Raw genomic sequence first — 14,770 nt, 5'->3', positions numbered from 1 at the left:
TAAAAAGCTGTTTGGCAACTCGCTGTCTGTGCAGCTGGTGAAGGAAAGCAGTGAGGAAGCTGAAGGTGACAGGCAGAACATGACAAGCTCAGATTGCTCTTTTTATGGCAACTGTGAGCAAAGGCACATCTGCCTGCTGTTGTACCTGTATAAAAATACTGGAGAATGCAGCCATGCCTTAGCGGGACTTTATTGTGCACATTTACATGTTCTCTGAATTAGTGTATCATAGGCTCTTGAAATCATCACATTCATGTAGTAAATTCTTCAACAATAATACCCTTTCACTTTTCACCACAATATATACAGTTAATGCTAACCTGTGGTAAAAGCAAGTTACAGCACTGCAGGAATGGATATATAAATTATACACAGAACTTGTACATGAAGAATTAATCAAGTTGCATACTGTTAAATGGGAAAAAATTACAAGAAATATGGCTAAAACTCATAATGGAAATTCAAAATAGACTTTTGATGTATAAAATCATGTACAGTTAAAATGCCAATGAAGTGCCTCTTTGTTCTTTTTGCTGGAAACTCCCATGTAGTGGAATAGGTTATTGCATAACTTGCCTTGGCAACAGCTGGAGGCTGCCAGGAACCACAAAAAAATAAGCTAGTGCCTTTCTTAAATCCTTCTCTAAACCTTGTTTCTTTCTTCTCCTCGACTTTGCATTTACACAACCCTCTTCCTACTTCTATCCCATCCTTCATATTTTAGTCTAGACTGACTTGGGCAGACTTTAGCTCGCACAGTATAACCCTTACCGAACTCTCACCCTTTTCAACTATTGCACTTCCATCCATGCAGACATACAAATCCTTTAACTGCTGCACATTTGGTACTGACTGCTTTGGCCAGGGCAGACAAGTGCCAGTGGTTGGCAGAGGAACCTTTACATTAGTAGAGATAACACTGGTGCTGTAGGCTGGATAAGAAGAAAATAAAACACCATGTGAAATACCGTGTAGGGGATTTGAGAAGTGTACAAATATTGTTGTTCTGTTAGTTCTTTAGCTCAATTCTAAATGCAAATAATACGAGGTGCTAGACTAGTTAAAGCTTTTGTTGGGGTTGTCCAGACTAGGATGTAAGCATGTAGCATGTTACCGCTTAATCCTAGCCTTAATTTAGCTTTGGTGACTACTTAAATTATGCACATAATAGGTGAAGATCTTGTGTCCTAGAACCCAAGAGTTGATCTGTAATAAGAACTCAACATTCACTGGTATGGAACAAAATATTCGAAATCCTGATGTGGAACAGTTGCTGTGGGGTTGGAGCAAACTGGACAGCGTATCTGCACCCCACAGGTGACACCTCTGAACACTGAACACAAGAAAGCTCCAACCACGGAACTTCTAACTTAAAACACCGCTTCAGACGATAGTGGTGCAACACTGTAGGTAGTGGAGGTATCGCTCTCCTCAGCAGTGGTGGGTCATGTAAAAACGATCCTCATTTACAAACTGCAGATCTTGAAAATTGTGGATGCTGTCCATTTAACAAGAGAAAGCACCATTAAAACTATTATAGTTTTATTTCTCTGTGTGAAATGATCAAAAGTGATGGCTCCAGTGTATGTTTTAAGTTTCCAGTTACCAGCATGGTATTGCACTGTTGTACAACTGAGTTCAAGCAAGGGTTCGTTGTCTAGGTTTTATTCGTGGATATAACTATAAAAAAACAGAAAAAAACATTAGGTTTTGCATGACTGACACCAAGTTATATATAAATTAATCCAGTTATAAAAGGTACTTGTTAACAAGAGCTGGATGATGGAGTGGTTGGTGGGGGAGACATTTTTGTGAGCTACAGCATGTTCTTGGGTGACTTCTGAAAAATAAACCAGAAGCAGCAGGAGGCTGAGGGCTGAGTTCCTCCTGCCAGAAGCTGCTCTGGAAATAACTTGGTTCATTTGATTCAAGATCTCAGCCTGGACCAAAAGATGCGCTTATGTAAGTACAAGAACTCACTGTTCAGCCCTGGGGAGAGCTCATTTTCTGTCCATTAGGAGGTTGTCTTACACATGTTGTCCTCTGTATGTCTCGCCCTAGTAGCCTCACATTGCTGGTATCTGGATAGATAGCAGTGTTCTGTTTGACTGAGAACAGCATAAACAACTTGCCTAGAGCTGGCATCATCATGGCTCCTTCCTGTTTAACCTACAATGTCTGTGTGTTGCTCATCTTGTGCCAGGTATTGAAAACCTTCCTAAAGAACTTCCTGGACCAAAATTTCATGCTGCCTAACAGAGCCATCATGCTTTACACAGGGGCTGTGTGTTTTAGCTGAGGGGCAAAATAACCTTAGGAAAGCATGAACTATTAACTTTACTAACTTGCCAAATAAAACTCAGCACTAATCTGGACATAGCCTGTCCTTTTTGTTCACAATGACACAGAGGCAAGAGGGAATAAGGACAATCATCTGCTTTGGACTGTGTCATAGCAGTGTATCTGGATGATGTACAGAGGGATCCTGACCAAAGAACATTCTTGTGTTCCCACTGCAGGAGGAAGAAAGAAATAGAAGGGAGAAGGTAACTGAAACAGAACTCACCCCAAGAAGGTTTTTAGGCACATAGCCTTCTTTATCATTGAGGCGAGCCCACCACCACTCCGTTTCATTGTCATCCTTGCGTCTCAGAATAGTAATGGCATCACCTTCATGGAATGACAACTCATCATTATTCTGGGCTTCGTAATCCCACAGAGCGTACACCACTCCTTTGTTCATCACTCCCAGCTTCTCTTGCACTCCTGTTAACAATAAAGCAGAGAAAGTTACAGGTTAGGGAGAGAAGAGATTCAGAGCAGCCCTGCAGAGAAGGACTTGGGGGCGCTGGTTGATGAGAAAATGAACACGAGCCGGCAGTGTGTGCTCGCAGCCCAGAAAGCCAACCATATCCTGGGCTGCATCAGAAGGAGCGTGACCAGCAGGTCGAAGGAGGTGATCCTGCCCCTCTACTCTGCTCTCGTGAGACCTCACTTGGAGTATTGTGTGCAGTTCTGGTGTCCTCAACAAAAAAAGGACATGGAACTGCTGGAACAAGTCCAGAGGAGGGCCACGAGGATGATCAGGGGACTGGAGCACCTCCCGTATGAAGACAGGCTGAGGAAGTTGGGGCTGTTCAGCCTGGAGAAGAGAAGGCTGCGTGGAGACCTCATAGCAGCCTTCCAGTATCTGAAGGGGGGTTATAAGGATGCTGGGGAAGGACTCTTCATCAGGGACTGTAGTGATAGGACAAGGGGTAACAGGTTCAGACTTAAACAGGGGAAGTTTAGATTGGCTATAAGGAAAAAGTTCCATAGTGTAAGGGTAGTGAGGCACCGGAATGGGCTGCCCAGGGAAGCTGTGAATGCTCTATCCCTGGCGGTGTTCAAGGCCAGGTTGGACAAAGCCTTGGGTGACATGGTTTAGCGTGACGTGTCCCTGCTCATGGCCGGGGTTTGGAACTAGATGATCTTAAGGTCCTTTCCAACCCTAACTATTATATAATTCTAATGCTGCAGATGGTGAAAGATCTTGGTTTTCCCTCCAAAATGTTTTGTATGAACACTGTGGCCCAAATAAGAGTCTATTTTATTAATAAAAGATTTCATGAACAATTTTTAGCACATGATGAAATGCTTTCATAAGGTACATGACAAAACCCAATTTTACAGAGTACTATAAACCAGTGTACAGCATGATTTTTTCTATATGCAATAAAAAACTTTACAATCTTTTATTCAATTGAGAAAAAAACAGTTCTACAAAGTTCTGAGCAAAGCAGCTTTAGAGAACTGCTGTGTTTCTCACAGGCCTGCTTTCTACAGCTGGTGTCACACAGTAATGCTTGAAGCCTTTGGAAATCTGCACCGTGTCAGGTGTACAGAACCCTAATGGAGCCTACAGCCTCTGATGGAAATGAAAAATCTGTCTGCTCCAGCAAGGTCCTTTCCTTGCAGAATAGAACTTGGTAACTGTGTTCTGTGAGTTGATAATTCACATGTTTCTTCATGTGATCTGTAAGGAATCTGTGCACCTGGAAGTTGGAGTATCTCTGTCAGGACACTTGACAACTTGGTTACTGTCAAATGGAAGCTTGCCATGGAAGCATTTTCTCAAAATTAGGCCAAATTAAGGGTTAAAAATTGGTGACATTAAAAGGGGCCTGTGAAGTAACTCAACAGAAGCACTGTGAGCATCACAGAATGGTTTGCATCGGAAGGGACCTTAATGATTCCAGTTCCAAACCCCTGCCATGGGCAGGGACAGCTTCCACCAGACCAGGTTGCTCAAAGCCCTGTCCAGCCTGGCCTTGAACACTGCCAGGAATGGGGCATAATCCCCTGGTTTTAGCATTTGGAAAGAGGAGGAAGGTGATGGGCAGTATTGTCTAGTCTGGGACCTAAGCAGATGTTTCATGCAAATCAGAGATAAAAAGGGATGAATTTTAGAAAAGCTAAAGAAGTTCGTAAAGTAGTGTCCCAGCTTACCGTACAAGAACTGGGAACATTGAATATAACCTTCTTCCATCTCTTCACACTTGTCTGCAGCAGTTTCTATATCACTTATAGTTGAAGCAAAAATAGCTGCCCCAGATTCAACCAGTAGTTTACAGAGATGAACACTATTGCAAGAAGCGGCACAATGCAAGGGTGTCCTGAAATAAAGCAGAAACGTACACAGGAAAATATAAGCTTCCATGACTCCTAATTATTTTGTCTTGCTATACAGAGTTTAGCCTGTCTGTTTTTAAAGGAAATTGTTTCTTATGCTTATAGATTATGTACGCATTGTCCAAAACCTGTCAAGAAACTGGAGCAGATCCCAGGATTCACCTGACTACAGTAAAGCCAAACAGCTGTTAGCAAAAATGTCTATTTTCATTGCTCACAGAGCTGCTGGGTACAAAAGGGTATTTTCCAACATGAGGAAATCTGAAAGATAACCCAGGTCAGCACAGCAAGGTTTTGCATCCCTCCAAATGCTCCAGAAGTACTACATCTACCTGCAAGGCTAGATTCTTCAGCAGTACCAAAATCTGTGGTGGGTTATGTGAAGATGAAAACTTAATTTTCATCCTTTCTTACTTACAGTTTAATTGGTACAGCATCTGAACAACAAATGCAACTGCACCACAAATTAAAACCAAAACATAGTATATGTTATGATTTACGTGTGCTTGCACAGGAGTTGGATACATAGGAATGTTGATTTGAGCCTGTCACCACCTAGAGATTAGAACGTGCTCATTTGCTGGGGGTTAAGGGGAAGGAAATTGTTTCCAAATAGGTCTAAACTGAACTCTGAATGTGCACCAAAATGGTGTCTCTCCCAGATGCCAAGTTGACACTTACCACCCGTCACTGTCTGCCGCATTTACATTTACACCAAAATCAAGCAGGAACTTCACAATGTGGTGATGACCAGCACACACTGCGTTATGCAGAGGTGTAATTCCTTCATCATTTGGTTTACTGGGATCATCAACCTATTGAAACCATAAAAGAGTTCAGCACTTGTTTTCCCAAAAAAATACTTCGAGAGGTTGCTATTCTTTAGCAGCTCACCTCATATATGATTCGCTGTACAAGATCAAATTCTCCCTCCAAAGAAGCATCCAGGAGGAGGGCCAGCGGATTGAACTTCACTCTCAAACCATGGCCTGTTCTTTCTGAGTTCGGTTTCTTCAGGTTGGTACGTTTTGTCTAAGCAGAGATGAAGGTTGGAAGGCAAAATTTTAGCTTGCACGAGTACTAACAGATGATTGGCTTTTTGTTGTTTTTTTTTTAACTAGATTAAGAATCTCATCCTCCTTAAATGTTTCTATTATAAAGTCTCTAAATAAAAGGCTTTGTATCTTACTACATCTTATTCAATTAGAAAAAGCACGCCCATATGATTTAGAAGCTTCTAATTAAAAGTATTGAGTAAAAGGCCTGAGGTACTTAAGTCAGTGGGTTTTAAGCACCACTATCTTAACTGTATCTGATATAAAGCTGAATGTGTTTGTGGTGGATTGTCTGAGACAATGTCAACACTTCTAACACTTTTGCTTAGAATAGAAAGCATGACACAGTGAAGCCTGAGTATCAGTCTCTACTCAGAGGAATCTTTCTTCATCTTGACTCAGCAGGTTGGTGCTGACAAGTTGTGACTTCTGCTATGGGAAAGAGAAGTACAGAACATGAAGCTATTTTATGTGGCATTCTGGCTGGTGTTACCAGAAGATGCATTCCCAAGATCTGAAACCCATTTAAATGTTTTGAAAATATTCTGAATCATTCACATGTGTCCTTGTCACTTTCCTGGGGTGGGGGTGGGGGGAGGGTGAAGGAAGTCTATTATTAATTACAGCATTTATAGAATGCTTTTAGTCCCTAGCACTGTAAGATCCGTTTTCATTCCTGCTCCTGTTTGGTATGGCTATTTCAGTTTGGATAATAAGCCTCTCTCAGTGTTAATGATATCTGTTGCTAGCATATTCCATTCTCCCAGAAGTTTCCTGGCCCACTTGCGGCCCTGGGAAATGCACATGAGGCCCCATGTGCACCGCAGTCATTGTCAAAGGATTGCAAGGTCCCTGCCTAAATCAAGAAGCAGAGATATCCTTTGAAGCCGGTGTTAAAGCGAGTGACAGCAACAACTAAGAACAAAATACAGTTTGCTCCCCATTTTCAATTCTCCATATGTTGTAGATTTTGGTAATGACAAGGTTTTGGCACAGCTGGAGAAGGAACATTGAAAGTAATTCAAATTATGCAACCAGCCCACTAGAAAAATATTTCTGCTAAAACAAGTCAACTGTTGGTGGTGTTAGGGTCAGCCCCTGCTCTCACATCCCTCTGCTCAGAGGGGAAAATGACTGCACTGCTCCCAGAACAGTTATTTCAGCTTGTCTGCAAATTAAAATGCTTCTTGCTGCTGTGGCTTATCCTTAAGTTTCATATAAATGGTTCTCTCTGTAGGCCCAGGGAAATGAAAACAGCATTTTTAATGGAATCTCAGATTCCAGAATTAGTTCTAAACCAAGAGCATATCACTCCCAGAAGTTCTACAACCTAAGGTACCTACACAACTTCCTGTTGAATGTATGCATATATTACAGAATCACAGAATCCCAAGGGTTGGAAGGGACCTCAAAAGATCATCTAGTCCAACCCCCCTGCAATAGCAGGGTAACCTACAGTACATCACACAGGAACTTGTCCAGGCGGGCCTTGAATATCTCCAGTGTAGGAGACTCCACAACCCCCCTGGGCAACCTGTTCCAGTGCTCTGTCACTCTTACAGTAAAGAAGTTCTTCCTGATGTTAACGTGGAACTTCCTATGCTCCAGTTTACACCCATTGCCCCTTGTCCTATCACTGGATATCACTGAAAAAAGCCTAGCTCCATCATCCTGACACCTACCCTTTACATATTTGTAAACATTGATGAGGTCACCCCTCAGTCTCCTCTTCTCCAAGCTAAAGAGACCCAGCTCCCTCAGCCTCTCCTCATAAGGGAGATGTTCCACTCCCTTAATCATCTTTGTGGCTCTGCGCTGGACTCCTTCAAGCAAATCCCTGTCCTTCTTGAACAGAGGGGCCCAGAACTGGACGCAATATTCCAGATGCGGCCTCACCAAGGCTGAGTAGAGGGGGAGGAGAACCTCTCTTGACCTACTAACCACTCCCTTTCTAATGCACCCTAAAATGCCATTTGCCTTCTTGGCCACAAGAGCACATTGCTGGCTCATGGTCATCCTCCTATATTCCAGATTAAATGGCTATGGCAGTAAAGAAACTAATCCATCATAATTCTCCTTGGAGCCCCCCTAAATTTTCCCTTTAGTAGCATGAAAATTGAAGTGCAAACATACCATTTGGCTTAAGCTTACCATCTTCTAGTTATGCCTAGACACACACCTAATTTTATTCCCCACAAAATTGTCCTTTTGCTTGGTTACTTACTGGAGGAAGCGGCGGAGGAGGCGCAGGAGGCAGAGGAGCTTCATCTTCTACTGGAGAACTGACCTCAGGTGTAGGACTAGGTGACTGTTCAGTAGAAGGAACTATAGCAGGATTGTTGTTGTTATCTTCAGTTGTTTCAGGCGTTTGATTTGTGGTTTCAGTGCTTATCAGTTCCTCAGTAGCAGGAGAAGGTAATTCATTATCATTGGCATCTGATGAAGGGGGTGGCTCATCAGGAAGAGGAACTGTAGGTTGCACAGAAATAGGTTCTTCAATATTGCCATTGGTACTAGCATTGCCATTATCAACATCAGCTAAGATGCCTATGAAGTCCTGTGGATTGCTTGGCTGATAAAAAGGAGCACTTTCTATTCCTCCAGCAAGAGTATTAAAGCGCTGATACAGTAATTTTTGTATATTGGGTCCACTTGGGCCTTCTGGTTCAGTGATAGAACTACGTTTCTTTAATGGCCTTGGAGCATTGGCCAATTTTCTTCTGAGAGCTTCAAGGTCAGCATCACTTTGATACCGTAGGGGTGAATGCACAATAGGTGTGAGCTTAGTAGGACTGAGAGGACGAGGAATGTTTTCCACATTGCTGTTTTCACTGGGTGGCGGAGCATTTTCCACCTCTTGATCTTTTTCAGAGACCTCAGTCTGAGGCTGAGACTGTGGCTGTGAGGAAGTCTGAGCAGGCAAAGAACCATGAAGGAACGGCAAGGGTGAGGGAGAAGTTGAGCCAGATTGTAATACAGGTTTTCCATAAACTGAAAAACAGAAAGATGGAAAACAGTGAAGAACCGTTCTCAAATTACATAATGAAGTATTTGCAGATGAACTGGGTATGAGTCTGTTGCTGCCTGTTTGATGCTAATACAGAAAATTAAAAAAAAAAAAAAATCAAATTATATTGGAACCAATCAAAACAGAAATACACACTCACCTGTTGGTGACGCTTCTTACAATTACAATCTACAAGTAGTACCTGGGATGTTTATCCTCTTCCATAAGGAGACAGTAAAAGGAGAAAAATTCTCCTCTCTAGACACTGTTTTTTCAACTTGTTGCTGAAAGTACTGGTAAAGTATCCAGGCTGTACTGTTCTAACTGCATCTTTTATTAAATGAAAGGTGATTGAATGTATATTTATCACCCCTAAAAAAATATGGGATCATTTTTCTGCCATGCTGCAGACATAAAAGTATCTTTCCTCTTCTAGATTTATACTCATTTTTCAAATTGATATGGAAGTAAATTAAACCCAGTAAGTAGATCAGATCTTAACAGTCTATTTCAAAAGAAAAACAAAGGAAAATATATTTTACCTGCTTTTACTGACTTATTTAAGGTATTGTATACAGCTTGTTGATAATTCTTTGGTGGTGTTGCTTGCTGAAGGTACATGGAATAGATGGAACTGGAGTTCACTGTCTGCGGCCCTTTCCTGGGAGACTGAGGTCGTGATCCTTTATCAGCCAGAAAAGGTCTGATTGCGACAGTTAAGGGGAGTTCTGGCCTGCCATCTCCTCCTGGAAACAGTGGGGGACCAGAAGGTTGATATGTAGGGCTGGGAGGTACAGAAATTCTCTGTTGAATCTGTTGTGAAGAACTGGGCTGATGGACGTTGCTTGGTGGTGGAAGTGGAACAGGTCTTTGCCGATTTGTTATGGTGGTGCCAGGTCTGGGCAGGCTGCCATCCTTCCGTCTTTCTAGAGAATTTGTAGAACCTGTTCCTAAAGGACCTGGACTTGGATAGGTCCCATAGTTTTGAGGCAACTGCTTGCTTACACCAGGAACTGCTGGTGGCACCTTCCCCAGGTCAAGACCCTATGTAAGAACAAGAAACTGTATATAACATTTAACTAAATAAAATACTTGTGAGCAAGAACATTCCTTATTCTACAAAACATACTAATAATCCTGTGTGACAGCAAGGGAGTCAATTTAAACAATCCGTGTTACTTCATCACTAGGTATGATTCTACCCGAATTTACTGCATGATCCCATCATATAGCAGACAGAGGCCAGGCGTCTTCAGCTATTAATACGAATCCAAAACTATTTACATACTTTCAAAACCTGAGTAACTCGTTTTAGGTTCTGGTTCTCAGTATCTAGTTGATAACATATTTGATAATACTTAGAGTGATAACAGAGTTTACTAGAACTATTTGAAGACCACGTCCTTATTCTTTATAAAGATTGCAGCCTTAAACAATTCATAAAGTACTAGAACAACTGTGCAGACAGACGCTACCAGTGGACTCACTCAAGGATGGATTTAATGACTTCTTTTATGAGATTTTTGTGAGGAAAAAAGCACACTGAAAGAGTGATAATCTACACCACAGAAAAAGAGTAATGAAGATTCGAATTACAGAAATAGGAAGATGGGCGAGATGATTAGGAGAAGCAAAAGGAAAGAAAAGGGGAGACCAGCTATGTAAAAACAGGAAGGAATATGAACTACTGAAGCTGAAAAAAAAAAAAAAAGGTAATGTACTAAGAACAGAAAGAAACAGGAGGAATACAAAGGCAATTTTCTTTATGGCTTATAAATAATCATCAGCAGGGAAACCAAATGTGTATGCAACCGAAGTGAGTTCATCTATGGAAGCCAAAGGTTCAGAATTTCAGCAAAACATATCTATAAATATATCACAGATGAAACCCACCAGCTTATCAGTACTTCCTAGTACTGAAGTAGGCAAGGGCTGGCTGGATATAGTTCCTTGTTTTAAAGCAGTATCCATGCTCGATTCTTTCCAGTCCGTGTTGGAGATCTGAGGTGGCTTTACCACAGGGGCTGAGCTCTGTTTAAGTAGTGGCCAGCTTCCATCATTAGCTTGAAAACAGACAAAAAAGACTGTATTTAAGATAATCCACAGCACCACTGTAAACAAGCAAAATAGCATGTGAAATGGAATAGCTTCAATTACAACAGGATTAATTTGATTCCAGAAATGAGATAAATCACTCTTCATGTTTGATTCAGAAACCGATACTGAGAGCAATCTCTGTATATAACATGCTGTTCATTACCTTTTGACATTCAAATTGCATTGAAAATTTCTACAGAAAAAAAGATGGTTAAAAGTTTTGTTTGAGCATTGCATATTCTGCTATTAGAAGGCAAACAAATTCAGAACAAAAATCCTTATGGAAACACTTCATCCAGGTATTACTTTTGGTATTACACACTGTGAAATTATGCTAAATGTTAAGTCTACATAAGCTCGAAGTGGACTTCCTCCAAATATCAACTATGATTATTTATTCACTCATAACAGGATGTAAAAACTCCTTTCAATAATGGGGTGGAACAAAAGCTTAGACTCCTTTGCTGGAAATGGCAGTTAACTAACCTTTTGTCTTTCCTCAACATACTCACCTGATTAGAACTACCCCAGAGACTTAAAGAAATTAGTAGTCAGCTGACAACTTCAACTCACCGTGTCAAGATACAAGACATGGGCTTTTGTCTTTATCATGTACATAACAACCATGCATAGTGGCACATAAACTGAGGCAACAAATCCTTAGGAAGCCCTAGGTGCACTGATGTGTTACTTTATTAACTGTGTGAGACTATTTGGTTTCTGTTCTGTAAGTAAGCAAGAGTGTTTAAATAGCCTGATAATTAGATCTGTTTTATACTAACTAAATAGATCCCTGTTTAGATCCTAAGGCTTTAATTTGCCTTGAAAACATTAAACTTCGGGTTTCTCTTACTCCAAGGAAACCAGGTATCGTTTCTCCTTCCTACTGCCTGGAATTATCTTAGGGGAGCACTTAGGATCAGTAAAGATGACATGTAACGCGTAGCCATGCTAGAAGATACCAAAAAAATGGCAGCGGTTTGCACATGTGTGGAGCTTTACTGAGATATCTGGACCCATAATAAGAAACCATTGAATAAAAATGAGGTATTTAATGGTAACTTCCCATTTCATTTCAGTTTTAAGTGCCTAGAAAACAGAATCAGAAAGGCTATTTCCAGAATCCTTCACCACCCTCTGTCTAGTATAGCAGATAATCTAAAAATAAGCTGCATAGAAACATTCTCATTAGAGTGAATTTAACATTCCCACTCCACTTCCTGTTCATGAAATGACCACCTGAAGATTTCTTGACTATTACCAACCAATGTTTTCACTGTGTGAGTGCTAAATCACTCTATTAGCTCATAAACCTATTTATAGGCTAGCTAAAATAATTTCACTTTAAAGTGAGCAAAAATGAACTACCTGTTGCATTTAAGCTACCACAGTAATTATTTTTTAATTATATGTGCAGACCATCCTTTAATATTACACAAACTATATTGTATTAAACTTCAAATTCAGATCAACTGTGTTTGAATTCTGAGAGAGAATTACTTTGAAGCAAGAATATTTTTGTGGTTGGTCATTAAAACACTTGCATATTTTTACACTGAGAATATAGTCCAGAAATCACTATTCATCCTTGCAAACTGCCAGGAAGTAATGAGGCCCAACTTTACTACTGGCAACATCCAAGAACTGGACATGTTATGGTTTTTGTTTGTTATTGGCTTTAGTCATGTGGTTATCAAAAGCAAGACCAAGGAAGATGACTGCTAGACACTCTGACCCTAAATAAGGGCAAATTTTCCAAGTATGCATTGAATTAACATTTAGCGTACGATATACACAGGATGTTCCATAACTCCAGAAGGTTATGATTCAGTAAAGCTTCTGAAGATCAGTAAGAGGTGTTATAACTGATTCATGCTAAACACAAAACCATATTTAGCTGTTAAGTTTAGCTATTAAGAAAGCACTTACAGTAACAACAGCAAAAGTAGCAAAGACTTTAATTCTCTTACCTGCAAACACAAGCCCACACTCTTCTGTTAGTTATACAAAACCTTTTCATAATCCTTGGAATTCCAAATACTAGCATGTTCACCCCCAAATTCTGAGGTAACAGACTAGAAGTAAACTCAGACTCTCCTCTAACCTCTCTGTTTCATTCTACTTACATATACATCAGATGTAACTGTTCCCACTTTCATGTCCTTCCTATTGCTGGCAGACTTGCCAACCACCATGCATGTTTTATGAGCGCACCTCTCACGTACTCCCACAAGCCAAGCTGAATCTCGTGCACTTAAGCTTCTGTTGCAATCTGCAACTGCAGCGTATGGCACCAGAGGCTGCCTGGGAGGTGCTAACAGGAGGCAACCAAACAGCATCTGCCTCCTGCTATCTTTGGTGAGGCTGAGCTGGTCCCAGACACTCTTGCCCATCTGATGGCAACGCCCTTCCGACAAGCCTTCACTAGTTCCTGCTCTCAGTCACCCACACCCATTTCAGCCAACTGACTTCTGTTCTCCCCGAAATGTACCCTCTTGTCTGCAGCTTGTATTGTAGTACCTAACACCCAGAGTATTTCAACTCTCATCACTCCATTTTGCATTTACACGAATAAGACAGTAACATGTAGACACAAAAGGTTTTGTGTGTTTTCTCTGACTTCACCTAAAAATTTTTGTAGGTCAGGATCCAGGATACTTAGTAAAGCAAACCAGGTATAACTTTTTCGTCCAATGAAAGTAAGCAAGATTCTTGCTGAGGACAGAGTGAGCTTTTATCCCAACTCTGGGGCCAGTGCAACATGGGAACTCAAAGTTTCCCCACAAAGTAACTCAAGCTAAACCTGCATGTAATACATCTATCTTATCTGAGATATACTAGTACATGCTTTGGTGATTACCACAAAATTTTCTAATCACGATTAGAAAATGTCAAGGTTTTTAAATGAAGAAAACACATCCCTAGTATACTACTTCAGTACTCCAGGGATGAATTTGCTGCAAATGTGTTTCCTTCAAAGATGAAAAGCAACTTCTTAACAATTTTATATTTCAACATAATTTTCTGCATGCCAGACCGCAACACAAGTTCTAAAGATGCTGTTTAATATGCATCTGTATGCAAGAGCTCAGATGACCATATTAAAACCTGTGTTCTTAGCTAGCCAGAGATCTTCTACGGACTCACAGTGCTGGGTGTCAAACAGAGTAGGTGCCAGGCGGATGACATTGTGAACAGCGGACTGAAGAGAAGTGGGAGGTGACAGAATAGGATCCACTATTATGTCTAAATCAGAAACCTTCCACGTGTCTGGAGATTTTTTCACACACCCACAGTCTGTCTCTACCGGACACACCAAGGCAGATCCAGTTACACAGAAAAAGAAAGAAAAAAAGTGGTGGAAAAATTATAACAATGACAATGGAGAAATTAGAACAGGAACACTCAGATAATGAGAAATAAAAGCATGACAGTTGAAAAAAAATAAAAATCCTAACTGCTTTTCTACCTGGGAGCATATAAGCTTCTCCTTACATAAATCTATCTCATAGAATATTCAAATACCTTCGGTGTAATAAACACAGTGACTTATTTTTGGTTGCTGAACTTAAAAGTTATGAACCGTCCTTTCCCATATGTGAAAGAGGAATCCACGTCTGAAAACAAAACTGTCACTTCACAATTAAGAGTCATTCCTTAGGCTTACAACTTTTCCGTAAGACCAGACTGTCTTCCCTCTACTTCTTCCTCCCCCCATCTGGAAGCATGCTGCAAGCTTCCCCCCGCTTCTTTTCCTATGTAGTCTCCTGGGATGTATTATTATTTTTCTTGTTTACTAGTTTCGTTTTACTTGACAAAAAGCAACCTACTGTAAATATCTGTTTATGATACAGTTTACCACAAAGTTGATTATTCATTAATTATTATATTCAAACATACTAACTGAAAAACTATTAAAGACAAAAGAAAGAATCTGTGA

The 14,770-nt window shown here is 40.7% G+C and overlaps 1 protein-coding gene across 8 annotated transcripts in view; it reads right to left on the bottom strand.

The window, feature by feature from the left end:
* Positions 1–174: 174 nt before the first annotated feature.
* PPP1R13B (protein phosphatase 1 regulatory subunit 13B) overlaps positions 175–14,770 on the bottom strand; it is a 72,034-nt gene continuing 57,438 nt past the window's right edge. For 6 of the 8 annotated variants that reach the window (XM_065684706.1, XM_065684707.1, XM_065684705.1 and 3 more), the window contains 9 exons: positions 13,978–14,133; positions 10,627–10,796; positions 9,276–9,777; positions 7,951–8,717; positions 5,566–5,703; positions 5,353–5,486; positions 4,489–4,655; positions 2,567–2,766; positions 175–1,680 (listed from right to left, as the gene is read on the bottom strand). In XM_065684706.1, coding sequence (XP_065540778.1) covers positions 1,639–1,680; positions 2,567–2,766; positions 4,489–4,655; positions 5,353–5,486; positions 5,566–5,703; positions 7,951–8,717; positions 9,276–9,777; positions 10,627–10,796; positions 13,978–14,133 — 2,276 coding nt within the window. In that variant the 3' untranslated portion in view covers positions 175–1,638. The remainder of the gene's footprint in view (positions 1,681–2,566; positions 2,767–4,488; positions 4,656–5,352; positions 5,487–5,565; positions 5,704–7,950; positions 8,718–9,275; positions 9,778–10,626; positions 10,797–13,977; positions 14,134–14,770) is intronic. The other 2 variants (XM_065684708.1, XM_065684709.1) reach the window with 1 other exon arrangement.

The sequence above is a fragment of the Lathamus discolor genome, chromosome 6 (assembly GCF_037157495.1).
Source record: "Lathamus discolor isolate bLatDis1 chromosome 6, bLatDis1.hap1, whole genome shotgun sequence".
Lineage (NCBI taxonomy): Eukaryota > Metazoa > Chordata > Aves > Psittaciformes > Psittacidae > Lathamus > Lathamus discolor.
Note: the sequence above shows the minus strand (reverse complement) of the source record. Positions and strands in the feature narration are given on the sequence as shown.